The sequence below is a fragment of the Octodon degus genome, unplaced genomic scaffold (genome assembly GCF_000260255.1).
Source record: "Octodon degus isolate 3935 unplaced genomic scaffold, OctDeg1.0 scaffold00246, whole genome shotgun sequence".
NCBI classification, from domain to species: Eukaryota; Metazoa; Chordata; class Mammalia; order Rodentia; family Octodontidae; genus Octodon; species Octodon degus.
The window spans coordinates 1,310,058-1,336,210 of NW_004524822.1; the positions used below are offsets into that span (position 1 = coordinate 1,310,058).

The 26,153-nt window shown below is 46.1% G+C and overlaps 1 protein-coding gene across 1 annotated transcript in view; it reads right to left on the minus strand.

Annotated features, from left to right (window-relative positions):
- Positions 1 to 3,747: 3,747 nt before the first annotated feature.
- Zbtb2 (zinc finger and BTB domain containing 2) overlaps positions 3,748 to 26,153 on the minus strand; it is a 23,174-nt gene continuing 768 nt past the window's right edge. The window contains exons 2-3 of the mRNA XM_004645981.2: positions 11,420 to 11,604; positions 3,748 to 6,264 (exon numbers count right to left, since the gene is read on the minus strand). Of these exons, the coding sequence (XP_004646038.1) occupies positions 4,890 to 6,264; positions 11,420 to 11,592 (1,548 nt within the window). The 5' untranslated portion in view covers positions 11,593 to 11,604 and the 3' untranslated portion in view covers positions 3,748 to 4,889. The remainder of the gene's footprint in view (positions 6,265 to 11,419; positions 11,605 to 26,153) is intronic.

Below are 26,153 nucleotides of genomic sequence, written 5' to 3' on the forward strand. Positions count from 1 at the left end.
AAAAAAGAATGTCATGGTTCTCAAAGTAGGTCCCTGGCACCTGGGAATTCTTGGGCCTGGGAAATAGGAAACAGACTGGGCGTGGTACAGAACTCCTGTAGAGGCTGTAAACAGGAGGATCACTGTGAGCCCGATCTACACAGTGAGACCCTGTAGACCCTGTCCTAAATACAAGAAAGAAAGAAAGAAAGAAAGAAAGAAAGAAAGAAAGAAAGAAGAAAGAAAGAAAGAAAGAGAAAGAAAGAAAAAGAAAACTCTTGGGCCTGCTGAGGGCTATGGTGGATGCCTATGCTCCCAGCACTTGGGAGATTGAGGCAGGAGGATCACCATGAATTCAAAGCCAACCTTGGCTACATAGTGAGTTCAAGGCCAGCCTAACTACACAGTGAGACCCTGCCTCAAAAAAATGTTTTGGGATCCAGGATCTGGCAAGTGCAAGGAAGGTCCTGAGTTTGGTTTGTTGATCAAACCCTCCAGATTCTGCGGCACGTAAGTTGGAGGGCCACCAAGGTGCTATAAGGATATCAAATGGCTTTCAGTCATTTGCCTTAATAGCAGGATGGCCAGGGTAACAGGTGAAAATGTTCTCCCATCCCCTTCCCTCCAGTTATGTCTACCTCATAGAAACGTTTGCATGTTTGAGAAGGTATCATTGTTCTTTTACAACTTAGACAAATTTAGGTCTAAAGCCGAATACATACACAAAAATAGCCTAGGTTGTTTTTACTCTGACTCTTGCTTTCCTTTTTTCTTAAATCACAGGTAGGCTTGTCATGCTGGTTATGGTGGTGTATGCCCAAAACTTCAGCTACTGAGGAAGCTGAGGCAGGAGGATCCTAAATTGGAGACCAGCTTATATAACTTGGTGAGATTGTGTCAGAATAAAATAAAACGGGCTGGAGCTGAGGCCGAGTGGCAGGACACTAGCTAGCATACATGAGGTCCTGGGTTCAATTCCTAGTCCAAGAAACACAGACACCCAGGGCTAGTCAAACTTGGTATATTGGACAGTGAGGAAGAATGCTGTTTTTTGAGTAAGTTACATGGGTTTGAAGCATGGCTGTATCTGTTTGGCAGCATAATGTTAGCAATGTTACGTAATAGCCACACATGGTAGCACATGTCTATAGTCCCAGACTTTGGGGGCCGAGGCAAGAGGATGGATTCTAGTTAAAGACCAACATGGACTGTGTGAGACCTTGTCTCAAAACACAAACAATAGAAAAAGTTACTTAACACTCCTGGGCCTCAGTTTTTTCCTCTGAGAAGTGGGAGATGTGCCTGAGAGAATTAGGAGTGGTAAATGCGTGTGCCAGGTAGGCAGACACAATCCACCCAGCAAGCCCTATCCAAACTACAAGCTGACAGTGGTTCTTCACAAAGCGTTTTCTTCATGACCAGGCAGTTTCAGCAGGACAATTATTTATCATCTATTCCTCAGCTTGATTAATGAATTTAGTAAATTCTTTATGCTCAAGGCTACTGTGTTCTGTGTAAAGCCAGAGAATGTAACTTTCATTCTGGTCTTTTTTTTTTTTTAATGTATTTGGTACAGGGTCTCACTACTCTGCTCGGACTGAGTGATCTTCCTGTTTTCAGCCTCAGTGCTGGGATTACAGGCATGCGCCACACTGCCTGGTCTCATGGCTCAGCACATCTGGGGTGGGGGCGGGGTTGGCACGGCATGAGGCGCTGGCACAGCATGTGGTGCCAGAGATCGAGTCCTAGTCCCTGAACTTGCCTAAGAGGTGCTTAGTCTGTTGAGTTACCTTGCCAGGTTTGGTCTATTTTTTTTTAACACTAAAAATTCTAATTTTTATCTTAGGGAACTGCTAACAGTTAATATTCTTACAGTCCTGTTGAAGGAGCCTTTCACTGAGAAGAGACAGCTTACTTGCGCTGTGTCGGGGTCCAGACACTGACTCTTCACTTGTCCAGCAACGTCTAAGCGTACCACTGCTTCCCTGCAGATGACGAATAGCAATCATCTGTCCTCAACTGAAATGAACACTAAAACCAAGCTGACTGCAACTTAAACATTAGGAAGGGCCTGGAATTTGTTGTCAAGTCCAATTGCACTGCAATTGGCCACACAAACCCTCTATGAAATGTTGAGTTCACAGCTACTGAAGAGTGCAAGGGCCTCCCGCTCCCTCTGGAGCCCAGCCAGATGGTTCCTTCCTTCCACAGTTCACCTCTACTGAAATGTGGCAGTGCAGGCTTTTTCCTCGTGGAAGAGTTCATTTTGGATGCTCCAGCCATTTGCCTTTCAGTGGTTTATGACTTGAGGGTCAGAGGTCGGTCTGTTCTCTCCGCTTGCACCAACCCCACTGCTCCCTTTGAACAGCAATGCTGTGGGCACAGAAACACATTTCCTGTGGTGAAACCCTACCACACTTTTTACAAAAGGTATTTTTTTGTGTTTTAAACAAACGAGTTACTTTCTTTTCTTTACGAGTTACTTTCTTGAGACAGCTTATGTAGTTCAGGTTGGCTTTGAACCCATGGCAATCCTGCTGCCAGTCTCCTGAGTGCTGGGATTACAGGTGTGCGCCACCACGCTGGCTTCAGTCACTTTTATTTTTTTTGCGCAACCAGGGATTGAACTCATTCTACTGAGCCATCTCCCTGAATCAGTCACTTTCTATTGCTCACCCTGGGAAGGAAACCTAACAGTGGTGTTAGTAAGGGTTAGAACTAGAACTGCAGCTTGAATGGATCCTGATGTGTGCATGTTCAGATGCTTCTAGTGATAGTGACATTTTTGGAGGTTTCATGGGCATCAGACAGCTGGCCGTGGCACTTGTGCCATAGGTTCTCCATGGAGATCTCTAAAGACCAACACTTACAGGTATAACCATAGGGTTTGGAGCAGGCAGTGAGCATTCAGGGCAGGTTGGGCTTACCATTTGTACTCAGCTCCTCTCTTCACTGTGGGGGGCGGGGAGGGTTTGGTCCTCACCCTTGGACTTCCATGACTTTCTGGTCTCCAAGGCTCTGCCTCTGGCTGCACCTTGTGTCCCTCTAGGGGTCACCCTCATTTATTTACCTTTCATACACTCCAAGTTAGTGTGGCACAAAGCTGTTAAGCTGGGAGATGGCAAAGATGAAATTAATGGAAACCATTCAATATTTTATAATCTAGGTTGTATTATCTTGAGGGAAGCACCCCCTCATCTCCTTTCTTCCTTATAAACAGTTGGGTAAGTCAATCTCTGGGGCACATTTCAGGCCAACCTTTGACTACTACTAGCCTCTTCAGAGTTCACTTATGTGATTCGTGTGACTTCGTGACCAAAGGCAGCGGTCAGTGCCACTCGGTAGGGAACTGTCCAGCAAGGTGTTTCCAGGGAAAATGACTTTGGGTGCGATGCTTCTACACATTCCTTTCTGCATCTCTTTGGGTAGATGAAGACAGATAAAATCATATGCCCATTTAATCGTTTATTCAATGAAAGTATGTATAAAAACTTACAAATTTGAGAACTCAACTATACATATAACAGGATGATGGGATATTCGGTTCTTAAAGAATACATACAGTATAGCTATTGACTACTCTCCCCTCCCTTTCCCCTTCGGTCTTTACTCTGGCTCCTATTTTATCACGTAAGACCATTTTCTCATTGGCCTAAAGGTATATTAATGGACAATTTCTACTGTTTTCAGCCCGCTGGAGAAAATTTCAGATATTTAAAAACAAAAAAACAAGAGAATACAGTTTTTTTTTTCCCAAATAGCAATTAGTTTTTTTGGGGGGTGGGTTGGGGTGGGTCCAGGATTGAACCCAGGGCTTGTGCGTGCTGCACAAGCGCTCTACCGCTAGATTCTGTCTCCAGCCCTAGCAATTAGATTTTTTTTGTCCTGATTTCTCTTTGCCATTTTTGGTGCTTTAATGAACCGTGCCAGTAAACTGTTAGTGTTGACTTTTAAAGTCATTAAAGTTATATCTTCTGCTCAACTTTCCATGTAAGATATATATTTCTATATCGTTTCCTCTCCAGTATACACATACACTGATTGAAAAGCAGCAGGTTGGCACTGAAACAAATTTACCACTGTCAAATGACATGTCATCTTCTACTCAGAAAGATAATCTATAGACTCTCTCTTTTCAATCTGATTTTAAAAACAAACACATTTGTCATTTTGCTGTTGTTCAAGTTGGAAAGAAGCCAGCAATTGGATAAGGCATGTGCATTAATCCACTGGTTTACAGGAAGTACCCACATGTTTTACACACACACAAACTCACAGCTTGTCAGGTTTTATCCAAAAATTAAGATTGCCATCACATTATTACTCTCTTTTCTGTTTTGTTAAAGGAGATTTCTTAACTGGACATAATCGCAAAGGATGCATTCTGAAATAAGACACCTGGAAGGTAAAATACTGAAAACATTTTCTTGGGTTTGAAGTTTCCACTCCATCTAGATTTTGCATAGTACAGAGCCCAGAATTACCTCTTAGCCACCTTATACTTTCTGATATTACTTTTTTCTGAAAAGGAAGACTTATTACCCAGGGAAAGTCATAATTTTAGCTTACCAAATTATATTCTAGTTGTTCTGTTTTGTATATACCCTTAATTAGTTCCAAGTATGCTTTTAAATAATCTAAAACTTCTCAAAATCTACTTAAGTGTTTAAGTTCTACTGACCATTATCTTTCCAATATCCCTTGAATGAAAGTAAGTAGGTTCCAGGTTTATAATGCACGAAGCCTTTACAGAGGTGGGGGTGGGGGGAGGTGGTGGGGGGAGGCGGTGGGGGGAGTGGGGATGGGGACCTGCTCGGATCATGCCATGGAGAACTACGAATCTGAATGGAGGGAAGAGAAGGAAGATAGTTTTTGTAAAAATGACAGTTTTTAAAAAAGACAAGTAACATTCAGTCTAGTAATACAGTTTCCTGTTCTTTTTTGATGGACGCTAACACTGGGTGGTCAGGTTCCGTCACTTCAGAGTCCCCACTGCCCAGGAGCACTGACCGCCCCTCGTCTAGGGCAAAAACGTCCGAGCTCTGGTTTTGGCATGAGTGTTTCACAACCTCGTTGGGAGTGGAGAATGTTTTGTCACACAAGTTGCACTTGTAGGGTTTGTTGGCCTGCACCAACATGTTGTCCATCTGACTGCCCTCCTCAAACGTGCAGAGCTCCAGAGTCTGCTTGTCCACCATGGTGTACGTGTCAATACTCTGGTTCAGGCACACGTGGCGGGCGGCCTGGTTGGCCCTGCAAAAGCTCTTGTCGCAAGTGCTGCATTTGAAAGGCTTCCCGGTGTGTATGTACATGTGTTCCCGCCAGTGGCTTTTCTGGATGAATTTGCGTCCACAGATGGTGCACTCGTACTTCCGCCTCTTTACCTCCCTCTCCTGGTCGGCCTGCTCCAGGTTGTCAATGTCAGCAATGTCTGAGGGCGGGGGGGTCTCTGACTGCTGCTGCCCATCGATGATGGGGGAATCCGAGATGTGCTGCAGCTCGCTGTCGCTGATCATCCCGGCTTCTGGCACTTCCATGGCGTCCTTGCCGAGGTCGGCTGCATTGCTGCACAGGGACAGGGGCCCGCGGCTCTCGCCCTGTGGGCCGGCTGCAAAAGGCACACCGGTGTGGATCTGCAGGTGCTCACGCAGGCTGCTCCGCAGGGTGAAGCGCCGGCCACACAGGTGGCAGGCGTAGTACTTGGGGAAGCTCCCGTTCCGCTTCATGATGCTCGGCTTGACATGAGCTATGGTGAGGGATGTAGGCTGCTCGTCGGAGGAAGAGGCTTCCAGATTGGTCTCCTCTCCGGAAGGAGGGGCAGGAACGGGAGTGGAGACGAGTTCCGGAGAGAGTGAGCTTGGCAGTGGGTCGGAGGAAGGCATGTTTGTCCGATTCACCTGGGTCAGGTTGGGGGGCAGCTGAGATAGCTGTGAGGCTGCATCTGGCACCTGCTCTGCACCCATTCTAGAGGCCGGAGGTCTTGGGTCCCGCCCAAGTTTTTCAGGTGCAGGGGTGATCTTGGTGGCTTGTCTCAACTGGTGGTCTGCGATCTGAATGCCATAGAGGGAGGAAGCCAGTGGAAAGACTTGGTCCGGATGGGTGAAGGTACCCTGGCTGGCAAGGCTGGCCTCCTGGATCAGCGGGTATGCGTGCAGGAACTTGATGCCCTGCTCCAGGCGGACCGGGTCGATGAGCTGCGGTGCCATCTTTCCAGTGTACATGAGGTGCAGGAGATAGCTGAAGATGTCAGGCTGGATGTCAGTGGGTTTCAGTCGGACACATTCGCTGAAAGAGAGGAGCAGAAGAATCTGTGAGTGACACCCATCTGTCTCAAATGACACATAGGCCCTGAAGAAACAAAACAGACCCTGGAAAACAAATGAACAAGAATGCTTCCCAGGACCACCGGCCTATCAGAGACTTGTGCTAGAAGTCTAGGGTCATGAATGACCTCATTTGGAGCCCAGCTGAGATCTTTGAGGTAAGTCAACAAGGACAGGGCTTTACTAGTGAGATGACATGGAGAGGGGGTCCAGCATGAACAAGGGTGGAAGGGCCAGACACTAAAACTACACTCAGACCTCCAGGAGCAGCTCCCTCCAGCATGAAGGCTAAAGCACGCAGAGCAGGGCAGTAAGGAAGGCCAGCACCTCCCAGGCACGGCCAGGGGTTGTTAAAAGCTGACCTGGAAAGGTTAATCCTATCCAGCGTCATCACCAGCACCCACAGGGCTCTCACTGAACTGCCCGCAGTCCCTGGGCACAGATGGGGGCGGGAGTGAGGGCTCAACGCCTTGCTCGCTATCACAGAGTTGGGAGGTGGTGGAACTGGAACCAGAATCTAGGCTTGTCTAACTCCAGAGTGTCACACCAAGATCCTTCAGGGCCACAGAACAGCCACCGGGGGCTTCACTTCCCCACTCACTGACAGGGAGCCCGAGGTCCCAAAAGCTAAGTGACCTGTCTGCAGCAACTGGCTGCACAGCTCGCTTTCGAAAGCTCAGATTCTACTCCTCCCACGACTTCAGAAGCAGCATCCTGAGCAAGCAGCGAGTAATGAAGAGGTCCCTGGGATGGCACTGTCCTCAGACCAGCATGGTAACAACAGCAATTCTAACGCATCCCTAGAAACCAATGGGGTGGGCAGCTATAGAGCATGCAGTGTAATTATCATCCATGGAGGAAGTTTATTCTATAGACAGTGCTTTTTTCAGATAGCTTCCAAGAATGTCTTTAGAATTTGAAAAAAGCTTTTTTGAGAGGATGACCAAAAAGAGGACCTCACACCAGCCAAGTGCTCTGCCACTGAGCGATATCCCCTGCTCTTTCTTATTTTGATGTCAGGGCTCCCCAAGTTGTCCAGGGGAGCAACTATTCCCCTGCCACCACTTGGGATGATCGTAACTTCCTGGTTTTATAGCAATCGTGTTTATTTTATTAACAAACATTTTTCAATATGCTAAAATATGAACAGCATGCCCTGTTTTTTATTCTATTAAAAAAAAAAAGAACAAAGTAACTTAACAGAGACTTGGGACAAGATGCAGTTGAGCAGCTACTGGGGTGCTGGCAATGTGTATATTTTAAGAAGACTGCACAAAAATAATCATTTGACAAGAGTTTGAATACAAAGTATGGAAGCTAAAGAATAAAAATAAAACATAAAAACTAATATTCCCTTGAGTTCAAAGGAAGAATAACTTTTGTGTGTGTGTGTGTGTGTGTGTGTGTGCGCGCATGCACGCGCAGGGTCTCATTACACAGCTCAGACTCATAGTGATCCTCCTGTTTTCGGCCTCCTTACTGCTGGAGTTACAGGCGTGCACTACCATGCCCAGATTCCATCACTGGCTCAGTGCACACCGGGGCGGGGCTGGCGTGGTATGTGGTGCCAGGGATTGAACCCTGGTCCCTGCGCTTGCTGAAGCAAGCATGCTTAGTCCGCTGAGCTATCTCACTGGCCGTTAACTCTTTTCCTTTTAAAAAGGCACACATATCATGCATATCTTTACTGGGTCTTTTATATTCCTTTAGATTACTGACATTATTTGAAACAGGAATGTAAATACAGGTGGTTTTTCCTTTAAACACAAGTTGTGTCTCAAACAATAGTGGAGTACAACATATTTAGATGCTGTAGGTAAATTCAATAAAATAAACCTTCAGGGATTATGGATGGTGAGGACGCTGTTAGTAACGTGAACAATCACCTCCCAGGTAAAGAAGAGACTGCAGGGACCAGTCTAGGATCAGGCCGAGGCCCAGGCAGCTGGGAAAGCTGGGTGCTGAGAGGTCTAAGGTGCCCCAGTCTAGTGATGGGCCTGGGTTCTGAGGCATGAACGAAGGGGTAGAGCCACAAGGCTCCACGGCCACCTCTCCACTCCCTGAAAGGAGAAGGGTAGAAATCCAAAGTGGGTTTGTTCTTTTAGCATCCACGAAGTATCACCCAGCTGAGGCCCTTTCCAGTAAACCCCTGGTGTGAGTTTTGTAATTTTTCCCCTGTGCTTAGACCAGCTTCCTGCTGACTGCCTATGGACAGCACTTGCCAGCAAACCTCTCCAACTGTAAGCATCTCTGTGCAGTCCTTGATGGCAAGGCCAGGAGGGAGCCAGGGAGCCCACGGCCAACACTCAGCCAGGCCTCTAGCCGGGGCTCCTGGGCTAGGGGCATCTGAACACATCAATTTATTTTGGCTTAAATTAAACAAAAAAACCAAAACATTCACATGGACACATACATGTGTATGCACACATGCACGCACACTTAAAAAAACAGGTGGAGTTTAGGCTGGAACGTGACAAATCCTCTATTCTGGAGTGTCTTTATGCCCAGGCAGTTCGCCTGCGCTCCCCCGACCACTCACCCACTGTGGGCCAGACTCTGGTCCCTCCCAGCCCTCTGCAGTACCGTCCTGCCTGAGATTTGATTTGTAGATGCTTACGCTAACACTCGTATGCAGGAGCAGAGGGAATAAAGTTCTAGCACGGCCATAAGCCCTGCTGCATAAACCTTCAGAGTAATCTCCACGTTCAGTTTTTCCTTGTAAGGACTTTCAGGTAACGCTGCACGCGGCTGGAAGGCTGGGCTGAGCAAGTTGTATTTATTTGTAAGATTTACCGTCTGCAGACACAACAGAGACATCTAGTGGACACTGAAGGACATAAAACACTGTGTGTGCTGGTGGGACCAGATGATGGCACTGGGTCTCTCACAGGAGATGCTGACTGACAGCGCCCCTGGCCTCGCCCTGTGCAGTCTCAGGGAACTTGGAACCTGTACAAGGCTGGCCACCAGCAGGCCTCCTACGTGCGGTGTCACCTCTGGTGCACATACACACTCCTGCTCACACCTGGGCTTCCCTGACATGAAGCTTACTTTCCCTTGGTAGGCATTTACTCATTGTCCTATAATTAAATAAGTTCCTTGCATCTAATTAAAGCCAATTACACTTTCTTTTATTTTTCAAAATGAAAATATCCTGGGGACCATGTAATTAATTTATGGCACTGAGATTATTAAACACAAAGCCCTCTTTGGTCCCAAAGAGCTTCTCACAATGAAGTGAAAGGGTGCCGCACTGGACATGGGCCCCGGGCCTTGAGCACGTGGGCGCACGCCACTGAGGTGCGCCTTCTCCTAGGGCTGCCTCTTACACAAGGGTGGGCACCCCTCCAGCCAGCCTGTCATTGCCCCTTGCCCCTGCAGGTGCGTGGCAAGTGGCTCTCCTGGAATGTGCACATTTCCCAGCCATTCCATGGTGGCCACCACGATCTGCAAAACCCAGCCTCTGCCCTCAGGAAGCCTGCAAGTGAAATGCTCCCATCCATGAGTGAGGAGGAGGTCACTTTGGAATTTTCGTCCACTTGACTGAGGAGGTGGCGCGGGTGTGCGCAGGTGCTCGGGGAGCAGCAGGGCGCTAGTCGCGTGTGCAGCGAGTGTGCTATGAAAGCAGGTCAGGCCAAGGTGGAGACGAGCGCAGTGTCCCAGGACCCCTGAGTGACAACAGGGACCTAAACGAAGTGTCCTGCTATGTGAGGACGTCCTAGTCGAGCAAGCCACACAACCTAGTAACTTGGGTCAAACACCCACCACAGAGCAGTGTTTAGGAATGGAACCTCATGGGGCAGTGGGAGAGGAATAGGTAGAAAATGGAGGCTGGGGATGTAGCTCAACAGTGCCTGGCAGTGTGAGGCCCTGGGCTTGACTTCCGGTACCAGAAAAGAAAGAAAAATGAAAAGAAGAGAAGAGAGAGGAGAGGAGAGGGGAAGAAAAAGAAATGTGAAAGGTGTTTTAAGTAAACATAATCTGGGGACTGATAAAATGTGCAAAAGAGATTTTAAGTATGAGTTACTTGAGGGAAAGAAAACAGGAGCAGGCTTTCAGGGAAGAGGCTTACTTTAGTTTTAGCCATGTCCAATGGGGACAGGGGTACATTCAGCTATAAATGAACACAGGCAGGCTGGGGCTCTGATGACAGAAAGAGCACGCGGGCAAGGTTCCAGCTGTGAAGACCCAGGAAAAGGACAGGAGAGCCAGAGAGCCCACAAGGAGAGCTCAGGTGGCCCAGTGCACGGGCAGGTATTCTACAAACGCAGGTGATGACCACTTCAGCAGGTGCCAATAACAGCAAATGCTGCAGAGACAAGATGAGCCTGAAGGAGAGACCATGGTTCTGGGGCGGGGTGGGCTCTGAGACCCAACGGCACTGGAGTGCTATGGGGAAGCCACAGAGTAAGGGGACAGAGTGTGGAGGGAGAAAAGTGCACCCAGGGCACAGGCGGCTTGCTGGAACTTGCTCAGGAGCCAGAGAAGGAAGGGTGTCTGCACTCAGCTGGTGAGGGCAGCATAGCGGGCAGCGTCAGGGTCCAGGGAGGCGTCTTCCTTTCAGGCGGTGGGGCAGGAGTAGAAGTGAGAAAAGGGGGTTGGGATGGAAGTATACAGTACAGAATAAAAATTTGAGAAGAAAATGAAGGAAAAAGGAAGACCATTTCCTTGGGTACTGAGAGGTTCTTTTCTTTAAGATACTTAGGAGAGAGAACTGAGAACAAAGACACAGGAAAGAGGTGCTTTTGGAGAATCCAGTCCCTCAAGGTTCTTACCAGAGTAGAAGACAAGAATACAGTGAAAGTCAGGGGCTACTCAGGGACCATGGCAGAGGAGCTGGAGAAAAGCTCCGGGCAGAAGGGGCTGCTGGGGCTTGTGGCTGGCTTTGTCTCAGACAGGCCTGGTGACACTCAGGGGGCTGTGTGCAGGGACAGGGCTGGTGGAGAGGCAGGCATGTGACTCTCAGCTACTGTGCAAGCAAGTGACCAAGAGGGAAGGGGAGGGCCAGTCAAAAGGCAACTGTCACCCAAGCACCGAGGGCGAGCAGAGACCCACAGCCTGGATGAAGGGAAGAGGGACCCCGCCGCCATTAGATTATCACCAACCATTTTAGTTACCTGGTCTGATGGACAAACAACATCTTAAAGTAATTGGAGAATGACGCAAGAACAGATTTGTGTGCCTTGAAGTACACATCGCCGATGGCAACCGTGCAGTCACACAGGAACCCAAACTCGCGCTGTGCATTTAACTGCTGCAGTAGAATAAGTCCATGGTTGGTCAAATCCATTTTTTAAAAAATCTGCAAGGTAAACAATTTATTTTTAAGAAAGCTGGTTCATAAATAAGAATGTGTCCTTTACAGTCCCCAATAGTAATGATCAGAGCTAATGTGGCACGACAGCTCACGTGCTAGGCACTGTTCAACATGGTACACAAATTAACTCCACCTTCCAACTGGAGGTAACCCATGTGTGGTAATTTAGGGGGCTCTGTGACGTGCCCAGATTGTGTGTGGAGAAGCCAGGAAAGGAACCCAGGCTGGCGACCTTCAAACCTTGGGTGCTCAGCACAGCAAATAGTCCCATATCAGTTTTTAAAAGATCCCGCATACAAATTCTAAAGGCTCCTCAGTTGTCCAAGTTTCCATAGATACAGATCAATTTCAGTGCTAGGTAGAGTCACAGCAAGGCAGGGTGAAAATCATAACTAACTCTGGGAGCCTCCTCCAGGGATGTGATAGCATGCACACCCACTCTCCTAACCCCACCCAGTGAGCCAGCAGATCTGGCCTCTGCTTCCCTTCTGAGTCACAGGAAGTGGGCCTGGAAAGAGTAAGCTAAGTGACCTGTTTCCTTCTACTTGGAAGGGGCGGAGACAAAATTTAAATCTGAATGGTCCAATTCCAAATCCTCTGGTTTCCTTCACTGCTACAGACATACTATGTTCATGGATACTGAAACTTTGTGTAGGAAGGACATCAATCTTACCCAATTTGACAAAATTCCCATCAAAATTCCAGTAAGATTTCTTGGTATATGTAGATAAGATTATTCTAAATGTATATGTAAAGGCAAAGGAATTAGGGCACTTCAAACAACTTTTAGAAAAAACATTAAAGTAAGAAAAATCGGTTCATCCAATTTTGAGATGTATTATATTGGCACAAAATTCGAAAACTGTGGTATTGGTAGAGGGACAGGCGTGCAAACCAGTGCCAAAGAATAGATAGCCCAGAAGTAGACCCACATAAGCACACACGATTGACTCATCACAAAAGCAATTCAGTGGAGGAAGCACAACCTTCTCAAAAGTTACAGCTGGGTCAAATGGACTCTACAGGCAGGGAAGAGAAGGGAAGGAGGGAGAGAAGGGAAGACATAAAAGACCCAAATTTCACACTTTATATGCAAATTAACTCAAAATGTTTTATTTTTTTTTGAGTCAGGGTCTTACTATGTAGTTCAGGCTGCCTTGAACTTGCTCATGTAGCTCAGGCTGGCCTTGAACTCAAGGGGATCTTCCTGCCTCAGCCTCCTGAGTGCTGGGATTACAGACATGTACCCTCACATGCCCAGAGCATCAAGTAGAAAACACAACTCTATAAAGCACGTGGCTGGATGTGGTGGGCATGGCTATGACCCAGAACAGGGAAGTGGGCCAGGAGGATGACACTAGCTGGAGGCCAGCCTGGGCTACAAAACAAGACCCTGGCTCAAAACCAGAACAGAAACCTAAAAAGCTGAAACACCTCTAGAAAAAATCTTCAGGATCTAAGTTTAGGCAAAGAGTTTTTATACCTGAAATCAAAAGCAGACTGCACAAAATGAAAAAAGTGGACTTCATCCAAAGTAAAAACGTTGTTCTTTGAAAGATTCTGAATGAAAAGTGGAATGGATAAAAACATGATGACAGAGCCAGCCAGATAGCTCAGTGGACTAAAGTGCCTGCTCAGACTGATGCAGGGCCCAGGGTTTGATCCCCCGCCTACTGTGCTGGCCCCAGCCCTCCAGGGTGTGCTGAGATGGCGGGAGTGGTGGTGGTGTGCGCCTGTAATCCCAGCACTTGGGAGGCTGAAAACAGGAGGATCACTACGAGTCCGATCTGTGTAATGAGAACCTGTCCCTGCACTAAATACATTAACAAACAAAACAAAACATGATGACAAAGAGAAAGTATCTTTTAACCTTGCAAAGTGCTCTTCTAACAAGGGGCTAGCATTTGCAATGTACAAAGCTCAAAACTGAACAGCAAAACAATGCATCAAATTAGAACATGTGCAACAGACTGGAAGGGGTATTTTACCAAAGAGGACACACAGATGGCAAACCAACACATGCAATGTGATTATCCACCAGGGAAAACACAAACTACAGACACACTATTACCCTACACCTGTCAGGATGGCTAGCAGTAGAATAGCAGGATGGCTAGTGGAAAGGCCACCACAGCGCCACATGCTGAGGACAATGTGGAGAACTAGATCACTCCTTTACTGAGCACGGGAATTAAAATGGGACACACACTCTGGAAAAGAGCAGTTAAAAAAAACAAAACAAAACACAATTGTCCTACGACCCTCTGACTATACTAAAGACATTTATTCCAGAAAAATGAAAATTATGACACAGAAAAACCAGTATACTAACATCCATAGCAGCTTATTTCTGAACAGTCACAAACTAGAAAAGACTCCAGTGCCCTACATAGTTGAACAGCTGGAACACAGTGCACTCTCCTACGGTGAAAGGCACTCTGCCGTGTGAAGAGGGAAGCCACTGATTCACACAACCTGCGTGAACCGTGCTCAGCAAAGACGGCTCATTCCTAAAGGCTCCATACTGTGGTCCTTTTGATATGGCATTTTTGGAAATGATAAAGAACAGAATTTTAGGAGGGAACAGGCGAATGTGGTTCCAAAAGGTTTCCCACTGGACTGTGTCAGTGTCAGTGCCCTAGCTGTGGTACTACACAGTCCTACAGTTTTGTTTTGATTTTGGTAGTCCAGACTGAACTCATAGTGATCCTCCTGCCTCAGCCTCAGTGCTAGGATTACAGCAAATCCAGCCAGTACTGCAATTCTGTAAGAGCTTTCCACCGGGGACACTGGGCAAAATGGATATAGATTTTAGAGAGTTTGTAGAAGCACTAGGATTAGGTAGCTGGGACACAGAAAAAGCAGTGTTCATGATGAAAGACAGATGGTGCCAGGTTGGAGAGTAACTGAGATGACAGAGACACCACTCTAACCTGGTCTCCATGCCTGTCTTCAAGGCTCTTCTCTGCCAACTGTCAAAATTCGTCCCTTTCCATCCTATTAACCTGTCTTTCTCTACCAGAAGGCAGATAACTCAGAAGGCCCAGCCGCAGTGTCCCAGCACATACACTCTGATTCTGCTCAGGCTTAGGTGCCTAGGCAGCTTCTGGCAGCTTCCTGCCCCCAGCTTTAGGGGTCCTGGTCCACAGCAGCAGCAGCAGCAGGCACAACACACTGATCCTGTGGTTGATGAGGACAGCTGGTGCTTATGGAGGCTCTTTTTTTTTTTTTCTGTGGTACTGGAAATTTATAAGGACACATGCTTTTTGTGAAATATTCAAATACCTTGGATATATAAAACATGAGCCTCCTTATACTACTTTCTCCTACACGTTTCCCCATACTCTGGCCAATACTGGGCATTGGTACTGGGATTGAACCCAGGGCATTCGCAATAATCTACACTCCCATCCACCTATCCATCATTTTGAGACAAGCCCTCAATAAACTGCAAAATTGCTCAGAGCATACAATCTTCTTGCCTCAGCCTACTTCTTATCCTGGTTACTTTTCTCTTGTTGCTGGGACAAAATACCTGATATCCCAAATTAATCAGGGAAAGGTTTATTTAGCTCACAGTTTATGGCGGTTTCAGTCCACACTTGGTGGCTCCAAGGCAGAGTGGCACATGGCAGTTCATGGCAGCAGAACACAGCAAAAATAGCGAGAGCAAAAAGGGAGGAGCGCAGAGAGCAAGCCTCTTTCTTTCCCTTGTATTATATGAAAGCTACCTACCCACATGAGGGTAGCACTCACACCCACAGTCCCAGGAATGGACCATGAGTCTATCATAACTTCTAGAATCCTGCTGCAAGACTGCATGATGCTTGTGAGGACATCCAGACACAGACTCTAACATTCCACACCTGGCCTCCCAATGACTCATGTACATCCCTTTATGTGAAAGGTATTTAGTCCATCTCTAAGAGCTGCCAAGGTCCTAACAGTTTCAGCACTGCTGAAAAGTCCAAGTCCCAAGTCTCCTCCAAGATATAAGGTAAACACTTAGTTGTGAGTCCCGGTACAAATGAACAGTTATACACTTCCAAGATTCAAAGGCCCAACATAAATATCACCATTCCAAAAGGTACAAAGGGGGGATACAAAACACTGGGACCAAAGCAACTCCAAAATCCAGCTGGGCAAACATTAAGTCCTGTAGTTCCAGTTCAATATCTGAGGCAATGTGTGACAAACTGTGAGCTCCATGTGGCGCCCTCTCCATGGCACTGCTGCTGGTTGTAGCTCCTATGGTGTCTCCCTTGGGTTGGCTTTGCTCCCTCCTTGCTGTTTTCCTCAGACAATCCATGTTTCTGGCTTTTCCAAACTTCTGGGTTCTCCACTGCACCTCTGGCTTCACATACTGTACTCGTGGGGCACACTGCCTGGCCTCCCAAGCCTTCTTCTGAAATCCAGGCAGAAGCCTTACCTCAGAACGCTTTCATTCTGCATGCACCTAAAACCAGCACCACAGGGATGATGCCAAGGTCTCTGACACTGGAGGAGAAGCCAAGCTTCCTTCGCTCTCAGCTGTAGGGCTTGAGTGCTTGGATTGCTGAGTACTCTGAATCCGATTCTGGGGAACAAACTCTCTATGCCACTACCATCGTGGAACCTAGTGCAGCCGCTGCCATCTTCCTGGAACCTGGCACTCTGTGGCTTTCTCCTCAAGCAAACTTTTTCACTTTTTGCAATTTTGAGGATGCAAAAGGTAGAGATCTGCTTGTGATGCACTCAGGCCTTTTACGTTCTATTCCTTCTGAGCAGTCAAGATCTCCTCAGTTCTATGTTTATAGTCCACAACTTTATTGGAGTTACCTTTCTGGCCAAGCTCACATTTTAAATCATCCGGCTAGCTCCTTACTCTTGATTTGTAACATAAGTCTGGCAGAAATCTCCAACAATAGCTATGCCACTGCCTCAACATTTGATTGCCTTGAAATTTCTGAGATTAGTCCACCACCCTTAATCTCAGTCTCAGGCAAAGTCTCTGGACATGAGCAAAATGCAAACAAACTTTCTGCTAAGCTATAACACAGATCACCCGGAGTCCATCAACCAATGCAGTTCTCCTTCCTCCCAGCAGAAACCTCCCAAGCCTGGTCTTTCATTAATTTCCTTTATATTCTATGAAGGCCACCCACCCCATGTGGGTGTAGCACACCCCCCATAATCCCAGCATTGGACCATGAGTCAATCATAAATTCTAGAATCCTGCCCCCAAGACTGCATGAGGCTTTGGGGGACATCTAGACACAAACCATAACATTATGTGTAATAAAAGAACCTCACTAATATCACTGTTTTAGTTTCTATGAATTTAATGGTACTGAAGTACATTTTATAGACTATTTCCATTTTTTTATCTCTTCATGAACTTCACCCATTTTTTTTTTTTAATGCTGATCTACGAAACTCAATGTAAATACAGAGAATTTACTCAATTTTACATATGCTGCTAATATGCCTTTTTATCTTATTTTATTTTTTAAATTTTGTTTTGGCCAGCTCAGCCTGCCCTGAGGGCGTGGCTGGTGTGGCATGTGGTGCAGGGGAATCAAACCAAGGTCCCCAGTGCCTGCCTAAGCAAGCACTTTAGACCGCTGAGCTATCTCACTGCCACCGCCCTGCTCCCCCCAGCTCTTTTTTGAGACAGGGTCTTCCTAGGCCTGGCTTGAATTTGAGATCCTTCTGCCTGAACCTCCCAGAGTACACACCATTCCTGGCTTGAAATGATTTCAGTAATCTCTTTCTTTCTCTCTCTCCTCTCTGTCCTGGAGACACACATATATTCAAATACAGGAGTAAGAACACAAGTGCAGTACTCAGAAAAGAAAAAAGACAAACAGAAAAAAGGAAAAACAGAGCACAAGTTGCATATTCAAATTCACATGGAGGAAAACATGAAGACTGACTTTCTTAAACATCTTCTTTTAAAGATCAAAAAATATTGTCAGGGAAAAATGAAAACTGGCCTGGAGGAAGGTGGGAGAGGGTGGGAAAGGGTACCAGGAGTACGGCCAGGAGGCTCCCTCACGCCCAGGGCACAAAGCTGCCCTTTCCTACATCGCTCTCCTCCTCAGGGCCTGTCATGAAATGTGTGCCACAGGCCACAGGGCCTGCAGGCTGAGGACAAGGCTGCCCCTCTTTACTATCTCCTCTTCCTACCTCTACCGACTGCTCCCTGCACTCTGCGGAAAAGGGCTGAGGTCATGTAAGACCTCCATCCCCAGCAGCGTGGACTTGCGGCTCACCTGCCCTGTCAGTGGGTTTCATACCCTTGCTCCAGTTTTGACAAACCCTTTTTCTCTCGAGTGGAGGCTGCTGCTTTCTGGTTTTTGATCACCTCTGGCTGCTGTGTTTTCGTCTCCACCTGTGCATTCCTAGGCTGCAATCACTACCCTGTATCTTGGCCACAACTCTCTTCTCTCTGCAGGCTTCCTGGGTGGCACATCCATGTCTATCCGGCTGTCCCACAGGAGCAGGAAACTAGGTCTAGGTGAATGGTGGAAACCGTAGGGCATGCATGCCGCAACCAGCGGTTTGTTACTGCCAAAACCTCTGAAGGGCGCACCATCACCAATCTAGGTAAAAGTGAGCTCAAATACCCTGTCTTCTTGCCATAACTTCCCCAGAGGACAATGAGAACCTACCTGGCGCAAAGGTCACCAATCTCAATGCAGCCTCGGCCTCTACCTCTTTCAGTCTTCTCTCTTACACTGGGACGCCTCCCCCCCAGCTCAGCTCCCCCAGAGGGCCCTCCCCCCAGCTCAGCTCCTCATCTCCATCGCTGGCCTCCTTGGTGTACTCACACACCAACAGCCACGGTGATCTTTTATTTCCTTTTGAGACAGGGTCTTGCTATGCAGCTCAGGCTCGCCTTGAATGCAGCTCAGGATGGCCTTGAGCTCAGACTGGTCTTGAATTTACAACCATCCTCCTGCCTCAGCCTCCCCAGTGCTGGGGTTATAGGTGTGCGCCACCACACCCAGCTTACAGTGATTTTTCTGCAGGGCAGGTCTGATCTACCTCCTGCTTCACCTCCTCCTGTGACTTTCTGCGGCCACCAAGAAGAAAACCTAGCTTTTCTCGCCTTGTACTACATACTGTAGGGCAGAGGCAGTGCACTTATAGCACGCATGCCATTTTGTTTTTATTTTAAAAGAAAAGATGCTAATGTGTGAGTTGTTTTATCCAAACTAGAACCTCTGCCCTCATTCAGGTTTAACTGCAGTGCTGGCACCTTGCAATAAGGAAGTGGGCGCCGGGCTGCTGCTGGGGCCTGGGCTCTGAAAGGCCCCCTCCCTGTTGCAGCAGGGCCAGTCCACAAAGGGGGTACAGACTGCGGCTTTACACTGACTAAAACACACATCTCTAAATTGGGGCTCAACCGTATGGTTCTCTCTATACTTTGAAAGCCAAAACCTGAGAGGGCCTGAGGACTGTGGCCCATAAGTAGGTACAAAGGACGTATCTCCTCCCAGAGGAAGGGCAGTTAGCACTATAATCAGTACATGGGGAAGTAATTTTTTTCTAATAAAGCAAATTAGTACCTACCTAATTCTTTCCTTTTTTTTTTTTTTGCGGTACTGGGGATTGAACTCGGGACCTTGCGCTTGCCTTATTCTACTGAGCTATCTTCCTGGCCCCCTATTTTCTTGATGCAGACCATCACTTGTGATCCTCAGAGTGTCTAAAGTGGTCTATCACACTGAATCTTTATCAGTACTGTTTTAGTTTTTTGTATTTTTTAGGGAAGGGTCTACAGGGTGGTCAGGATCTCACTACTAGATCAGACTTGTAGTGATCTGCCTGTTTACAGCCTCCCAAGAGGGCCCCAGGGGTCGGGGTTGGCACGGCAGGCCAGGGGATCAAACCCTCAGTCCCGCTTTAATCTGCTGAGCTATTTGGCTGGCCCTAATCAGTACTGTTTTTGCCTGCCGGCCTAGCAGGTTCCACCTAGGTATGCTGATCATAGAGACAAACTGACATTGTTATTTCACTCCGGAACTTGTGGGTGAGCTGAAGAATGACAGTTTCTTTTCCTAGAAAGTTCCGACCTTCCAAGCCACACTGGAGCTCCTGAAGGTCTAGGCCTACAGCCCTGAGGTCTTCCTCCCAAAACTGTGCACTTGGCTACCTCTTGTTTACTCTCAATGTTCAGAAAACGGGCTTATTTGAACAGGGGCTTGGAGCCTCTGCTCTAGACCTTTGAAGCATGTTTTCAGAGAAACTGACCACTGTATGTGGTCATGGTACTCACATGCTCACACACATATGTGCTCACAAGCTTGATGACCCTCCAGAACAGGAAGCTATTCTTGCCCAGGAGTGCTGGTGACCATGCTGGCCACACAGGCAGCCCGATGCCTCGGAAGCTAACACTGCGTGCTTACCATTTACTTATCTACGCCATGTGCACAGCAGGTTGTTTAGAACAGTGCTTAGCATTTGCTAAGTAAACTAACAACTAGATGTTGAGAGAAGGGAGGGCCAAGTTCTGGCCAGAGCCTGGGCACATAGCACAGAGTGCTATGGGGTTTAAAAAGCCAAGTTTCTATCTGGGTGGTGAACCAAGGGCACACATGCTGCAGTGGGCACGCAGAGCCCCCTGGTCAGCGTGTGACTGAACAGCGGAGTACTCAGGTTCAATTGCATTCAATGCATTGGCATTTTGCAATAAATGCATTTCAGGTTGGAGCTTAGGCACTCGGTCTCTAAAAGGTTTGCCATCCTTGTCCTAGACTGACCTGAAAGTCTCACCAATTTAAAAATGTCATGTGAGTGTTTTTATGCTAATTCATCAAGTCCAGGACACTGAAGGACAAAGCATGCTGAAAGAATGCAGCAAGCAGCTCAAACTGGAGACTTCGAGGTCCTTATCGTAAAAACAATGGGAAGCCTCCAAAGGGGATTTTAAACCTGTGACACAATGGATGGCCCAATGTAAAGGCCATCTGATGTGCAAAACCAACCAGACTTGGGAAGGTGGGATCAAGAATGGCAGACACAGACATTCCAGTGACCTAGAAGACACAGGGGCTTGGTGGTAGGGTCAGAAGGAGAAAGAGAGTGCTGAAAGGAGTCCAGTGATAATAAAAGATTAAAAAATCCATACCCAGGTGGGTAGATCAGTTAAGGAGGGTGGGGAGTATCAAAGCTTCCTAGTGTAGTGCTCTCCACTGGGAGGGGACAAGGACAGACTCGCAGTATAGCAGAGAACAGTGTACTTGATGGGACCCTGTTGAAGGCCCACAACAAGACGCAGAGGATGTGCAGTACCCTGGTCTGGAGTCTGAAAGTCTTGAGAGAAGCCAGGCTACTGGACTCTGTGCTCTGACATCACTGCGCCATAGTCAGAGAGGTTCACGTGGTCAATCAGAAAGTCAGGACCAGAGCCTGTCTTTGAGTGGAGGGTCACTCTGTGCTATGTGCCCTGTTCCACACAGCACTCATATGAGCCGAGACACAAAGGGTCAGCAATGAGACAGGACACTCAAGACCCACACAAAATCTCAACTATTTACGACTCTTAAGTGGAACTTAAACAACTACACAAGAAGTCACTTGTTTTTCCTAAACCAGAATGCCAAGTGGAGAGTTTTCTTGTTTTCAAGGCAGGATCTGGATATGCAGTCTAAGCTGGGCTCAAACTCAGGATCCTTTTGCATGAGCAGTCTCCCAAGCGCTGGGATTACAGGGTATGCCCCCACACTCAGGAGGGTTCTTGAAAGGGTTTTTTATACAATTCCTTCATAATGTACATGCATGTGTATGAAATATTCTCCTTTACTTAATTCTTAGAATATAAAACGTTCATGCCGAAATAAGTAAAAAGCATTTTCTAAAGCCAAATATAGTAGTTCACAAACTCAGTTCACAAACTCCATTTTCTCTGGGATTCCAGTCACAAACCAAACTAGAGAGGAATCGAATCCAATTGCCCCATAAGGTCAACATTGAACCTGACCACTGAATTTGATTAGATTCTTGTCCAACTTGGTTTGGAACTAGCATGGTGGAAAGACTCAAGTTTGTGAACTGAGGTACCACTATATCAATAATCTGATACTCAGCCCCACCAGAAGATGGGGATCAAATATGTTAAACAAATGTTCACTTATCAGCTATATCTCTGCCCAAACGCTCTGATATTTACCTTCACATTTGCTAACAGGTACTATCACTGGCCAACAAAGTGTTTCCAGCCTCCATAGGTAGCACCTGGGGCTCTGCTTAAGCAAGTGACTCATCTTTGGAGAGACAGCTGAATGGGACACACATAATCCCGTATTTTGACAACTTAGTTCTTGCTTCACTTCACTGGAACCAAAGACCTAGATAGCTTTTGCAAATTGATGATTCACTTTCTAGCACTAAGAGCTTTTGGAAGATACTGACCACCACTTAGGTTACCCATTTCAAAAACACTTTTAAAAGCAGTCTCTGAAGTCTTTGATTTTATATAACTGAAGCAGAAATGAACGCTGTAATTAATGTGCAGGGCACATCAGCAACAGAAGCATTACTCACAGGTAGGACAGATTCTTACAAGTAGTGTAGACACTTTCTTGGATAGAAATTGCCTTTTCAATCAGTAGTATTAAAAATTAATGTTGAAGGGGTCAGGAAGTAAATGTGAATAAGGAGGATCATTTGGACTTCAACTTTTTCGAGACACTATGTGTTTATTATGTAGTTCAGGGTGGCCTCAAACTTGCATGTGCTGGGATTACCGGTCTGCACCACCACACTTGGCATTAATGTATTTTAAAACTGCTCAATTCCCAGCTAGGAAATGCACCTTATTTAATTGTGATGACAGGCTGGTACATTCTTCCCAGAATTATTTCCCCCTTAACATTTCTTAAGCCAACACTCTCCTACAGTCAATAAAAAAAGGGCGGAAACTCACAGCATTCACTTCCATATTGGAGAGCACTGCATTTGTAAAGGCAGATTTGTCTTCTGAATTATATTTTGCTTAGGTTTATACTTTGTTTTCAATTTCTCAATGTAAGTTAAGGACATTTTAGGTGCCTGGTAGAAGTAGGTTAGAGATTCATGGCCAATAGGGAGCTGAAATTAAAGTGAAGATTCTAAAGGTACTACGAAGGAAGACTTCCATATGATCATACTCAGCAAAAAAACCTAACCTGCTTCTACTAGCTCAGCAAGTAGAGACTGCTTTCCTTTGCACATGCCACACAGTCCATTTGATTAATAGGAACATAACACAGTCTTCTACAAGTCTGTTCAGGGTGAGTTCCAAATGTGTTTAACTTAGTCTCTTTTTTTTTTCTTTTTTGGTACTGGAAAATAAACTTAGGATGTCATGTTCACCAGATGGGTGCTGCCAATGTCTTAAGTAATACGTTTCTTATTTTAGTACGAGGTGTCTTACAACTCTTGGTGTTAGGATCTTTTCATGCTACTATTTTTATTTTTTGTCATTCTGAAACAGGGTCTTGCTAAGCAGTCCAGGCTGGCTTTGAGCTCACTTTGTAGCCCAGGCTGGTCTTGAACTTACAATGATCCACCTGCTTCAGCCCAGAGTGCTGGGATGATAGGCATGTGCCACCACGCTGGGCTATACTCAACTTTGGTCTTACATAGATTATATATAGCTATTGATATACACCATATTAGAAATTAAAACAAAAATGTTCAAATACTAATTCAATTAAAAATAACGTATTACACAATAGTAACTGGTTTTGGCCTATGTGACTGGGACTGAAACTCAGGACCTTGTGCTTGCCAGGCTGAGCTATATCCCTAGCCCCACTAATAACATTTTAATGAAAATTAATTTTTAAAAACAAAAATAATGAAGTGGCATTGCGTTGTAATTCTCTAATAGAAGACAACTGGACTCTGGCTTTGCTTTTTGATTTTGTTGGGGTATGTGTCTTGATTGAGTATTGAAGAAAATCTAGCTTCATCTGCATATGTAGTTGGGGGAAAGGAAAAGTATTTTAGTAGCAACAATTTCAGATAATTGTGAATATTCTGTGTTACACATTTGACAAATATAAATTTATTTATTTTTAAGTATACATTTCTTAAAGGTTAGCTGTACAATCTAAAACTGTGGCAATAAAATGAACTACTAGGAGACTACTCAGTTTCTTTTTTTTTTTTTTTTAACATTTATTTAGTGTGTGTGTGTGTGTGTGTGTGTGTGTGGCCAGCTCAGCCCACCAGGGGGCGCGACTGGCTGGCATGTGGTGCTGGGGGATCGAACCACGGTCCCTGTGCTTTTCAAAGCTTGTTCCAAATAGGTGCTTTAGACCACTGAGCCATCTCTCCAGCCCAATACTCAGTTTCAATAAAGTCATTAATTTCAATTGTGTGTGTGTGCCCGCCAGGGTTTCACTATGCAGTTCAGGCTGGCCTCAAACCAGCTGCGATCCTCTTGCCTTAGCCTCCTGAGCGCTGGGATTACAGGCCTGTGCCATCATGTTCTGCATGGAATTTTACTTGTGAGCAAGTTTTAGTATTATCTCTTGGTCATTTGTAAAATACTGGTGCTATGAATTAAGTAGATTTTCCCAATGTCAACAAAGTGAAGGGATACTGATATCTTTATTTTATTATAAAAATAGTTTAGATTCTAGGGACTCCTGTCATGTTTCTGGGAATTCACAGGAGTCAGCAGACCCACTTAGATGCTCACTGTTCAACCAGTCTGGCCAAGGAGAATGAACATTCCATTATTTTTTAGATGATTCTGCCCCTTTCTTGGTTCTGAATTTAGAGGATGTACATAATTGAAAGGGACAGTACACTAAAACCTCTTGCAAAGTGCAAAACTAGCACTTAGCTGGATATATAGTGTAAAAGTGATGTACAAATTCCTCCCTTTGCACACTGAATTTTGCTAAATTGAGGAAAAAAATGGCATGTAACATTTGGACTGGGGATTTTGTGCTTGAGCATAAATACCAGCCTCCAACTTGGCTTCTCCTAGGAAAGAATAGTCCTCCTTTAGACTGCCAAACTGAAGTGTTTAATGGCAATATGGAATTGTCAAAATCTGATAAAATCTTATCTACAACCAATTAGAAATACTTTAATGATTTCAATTTACAACCGTTTGTTAATAAGAATTACAACCTGAGCATAATAAATTTAAAAAAATGTTTTGGGTCTAATGCTTCTAATATTTACATTTTTTTCCTTCAGGAAGGAAAAATTCAATGCCCCAAACTATTTGACCCACTTGCAAAATTCTCACAGGAGACAGGTTAATAGATAAAGACAGCAGGAGAGTCCTCAGCATCTAAGCAGGTCCCAGGCCAACGCCACATCGACGCCTGAGGCGTTTCCTGGCTCCCTATCCCCCACTGGAGAAAGCACACCTTTCCCTCAAAGACCTGCGGTCGGTATCTGAAATCTAGGGTTACTCTGCGTACCCCCTTGGGGTGATCTTCTAAAACTGCAACTTCAGGGGCTAGTGCAAAATTCATTTTAATCTGAAAGATTAAAAAAAAAAAAAAAAAAAAAAGCCACTGGCAGTTTTTGTTGCCATTTAAATCACGCCTGTGGTTTACTGTGTCTTGGAAGAGTTCACCAATCTATTGCAGTTTTGCAACTGGCAAATAAGCTGGCGGACTGCAGGGCAATTTTAGGGTGGCTTAAGGACCGCTCGTTAGCAGGCATCTCCGCTGTTGACTTTTGGTATCACTTCTTATATTTTCAGATATTATGTCTATAATATGCCAGTTCTTTGGCCAGAAACATAAACCTCAAATTTATTGAATAAGAATTGTCTCGTTTGCTGGAAGGTAGTATTAGTAATAAACTTTTCTTAAAAATTACTTTTTAACAGTGTATAATCACCCTGGACACGCAGCTATTTACAAATGCAAGAACAAAAACAAACCCCCTTCTTTACCTGTTGTTTTCAGTTTTGTAATAAAGAAATTAGGATTAAGATAGCTCAACTCTGATTTTACAATACAACTTTAGATCCTCAGGATCAGCACAGGAAACACAGCAAAAGGATCAAGCTGTCCGGGAGGATATAGACCACCCCGGAGCCACGCGAGCCCGAAATTCCGACCTTCTTGGTGCTTCACTTTAGGAAAACAACCTATGGAAATGAATAGAACCCCCATCTACACCCTAGGGGGGCCATTGTGCGATGAAAGAGCAAATGAAAATGCAGGCGGGAGGGGGGCTCGGTCACTTCCCGGGGCGGGCGTCCGCAGTGCCAGCGGTCGGGTGCAAGTCCCCGCACCGACGGCGTAGCAGTCACTATCCGCTCCGCCCAATCACTGCGGCTCTGCTCTCCTTGCAGTCTACCTCACGGGCTTTTTAATTCGCGATCCCCTAACAGTGACGAAACCTCGCTTCCCAGGCAGCTTAGGCTTTAACGGTGTTCTCTCTGTACAGTCTCATTTACACTTTCATGAGCTGGGGGTTTCGCTTCACCGAGAGAACGATCGGCCAGAATTGGCCGCGGGCCCCACCTCGGTTCCAGCCAGCCGCAGCCGAAGCCACAGCGCAGCCGCAGGCGGCACAAGCCC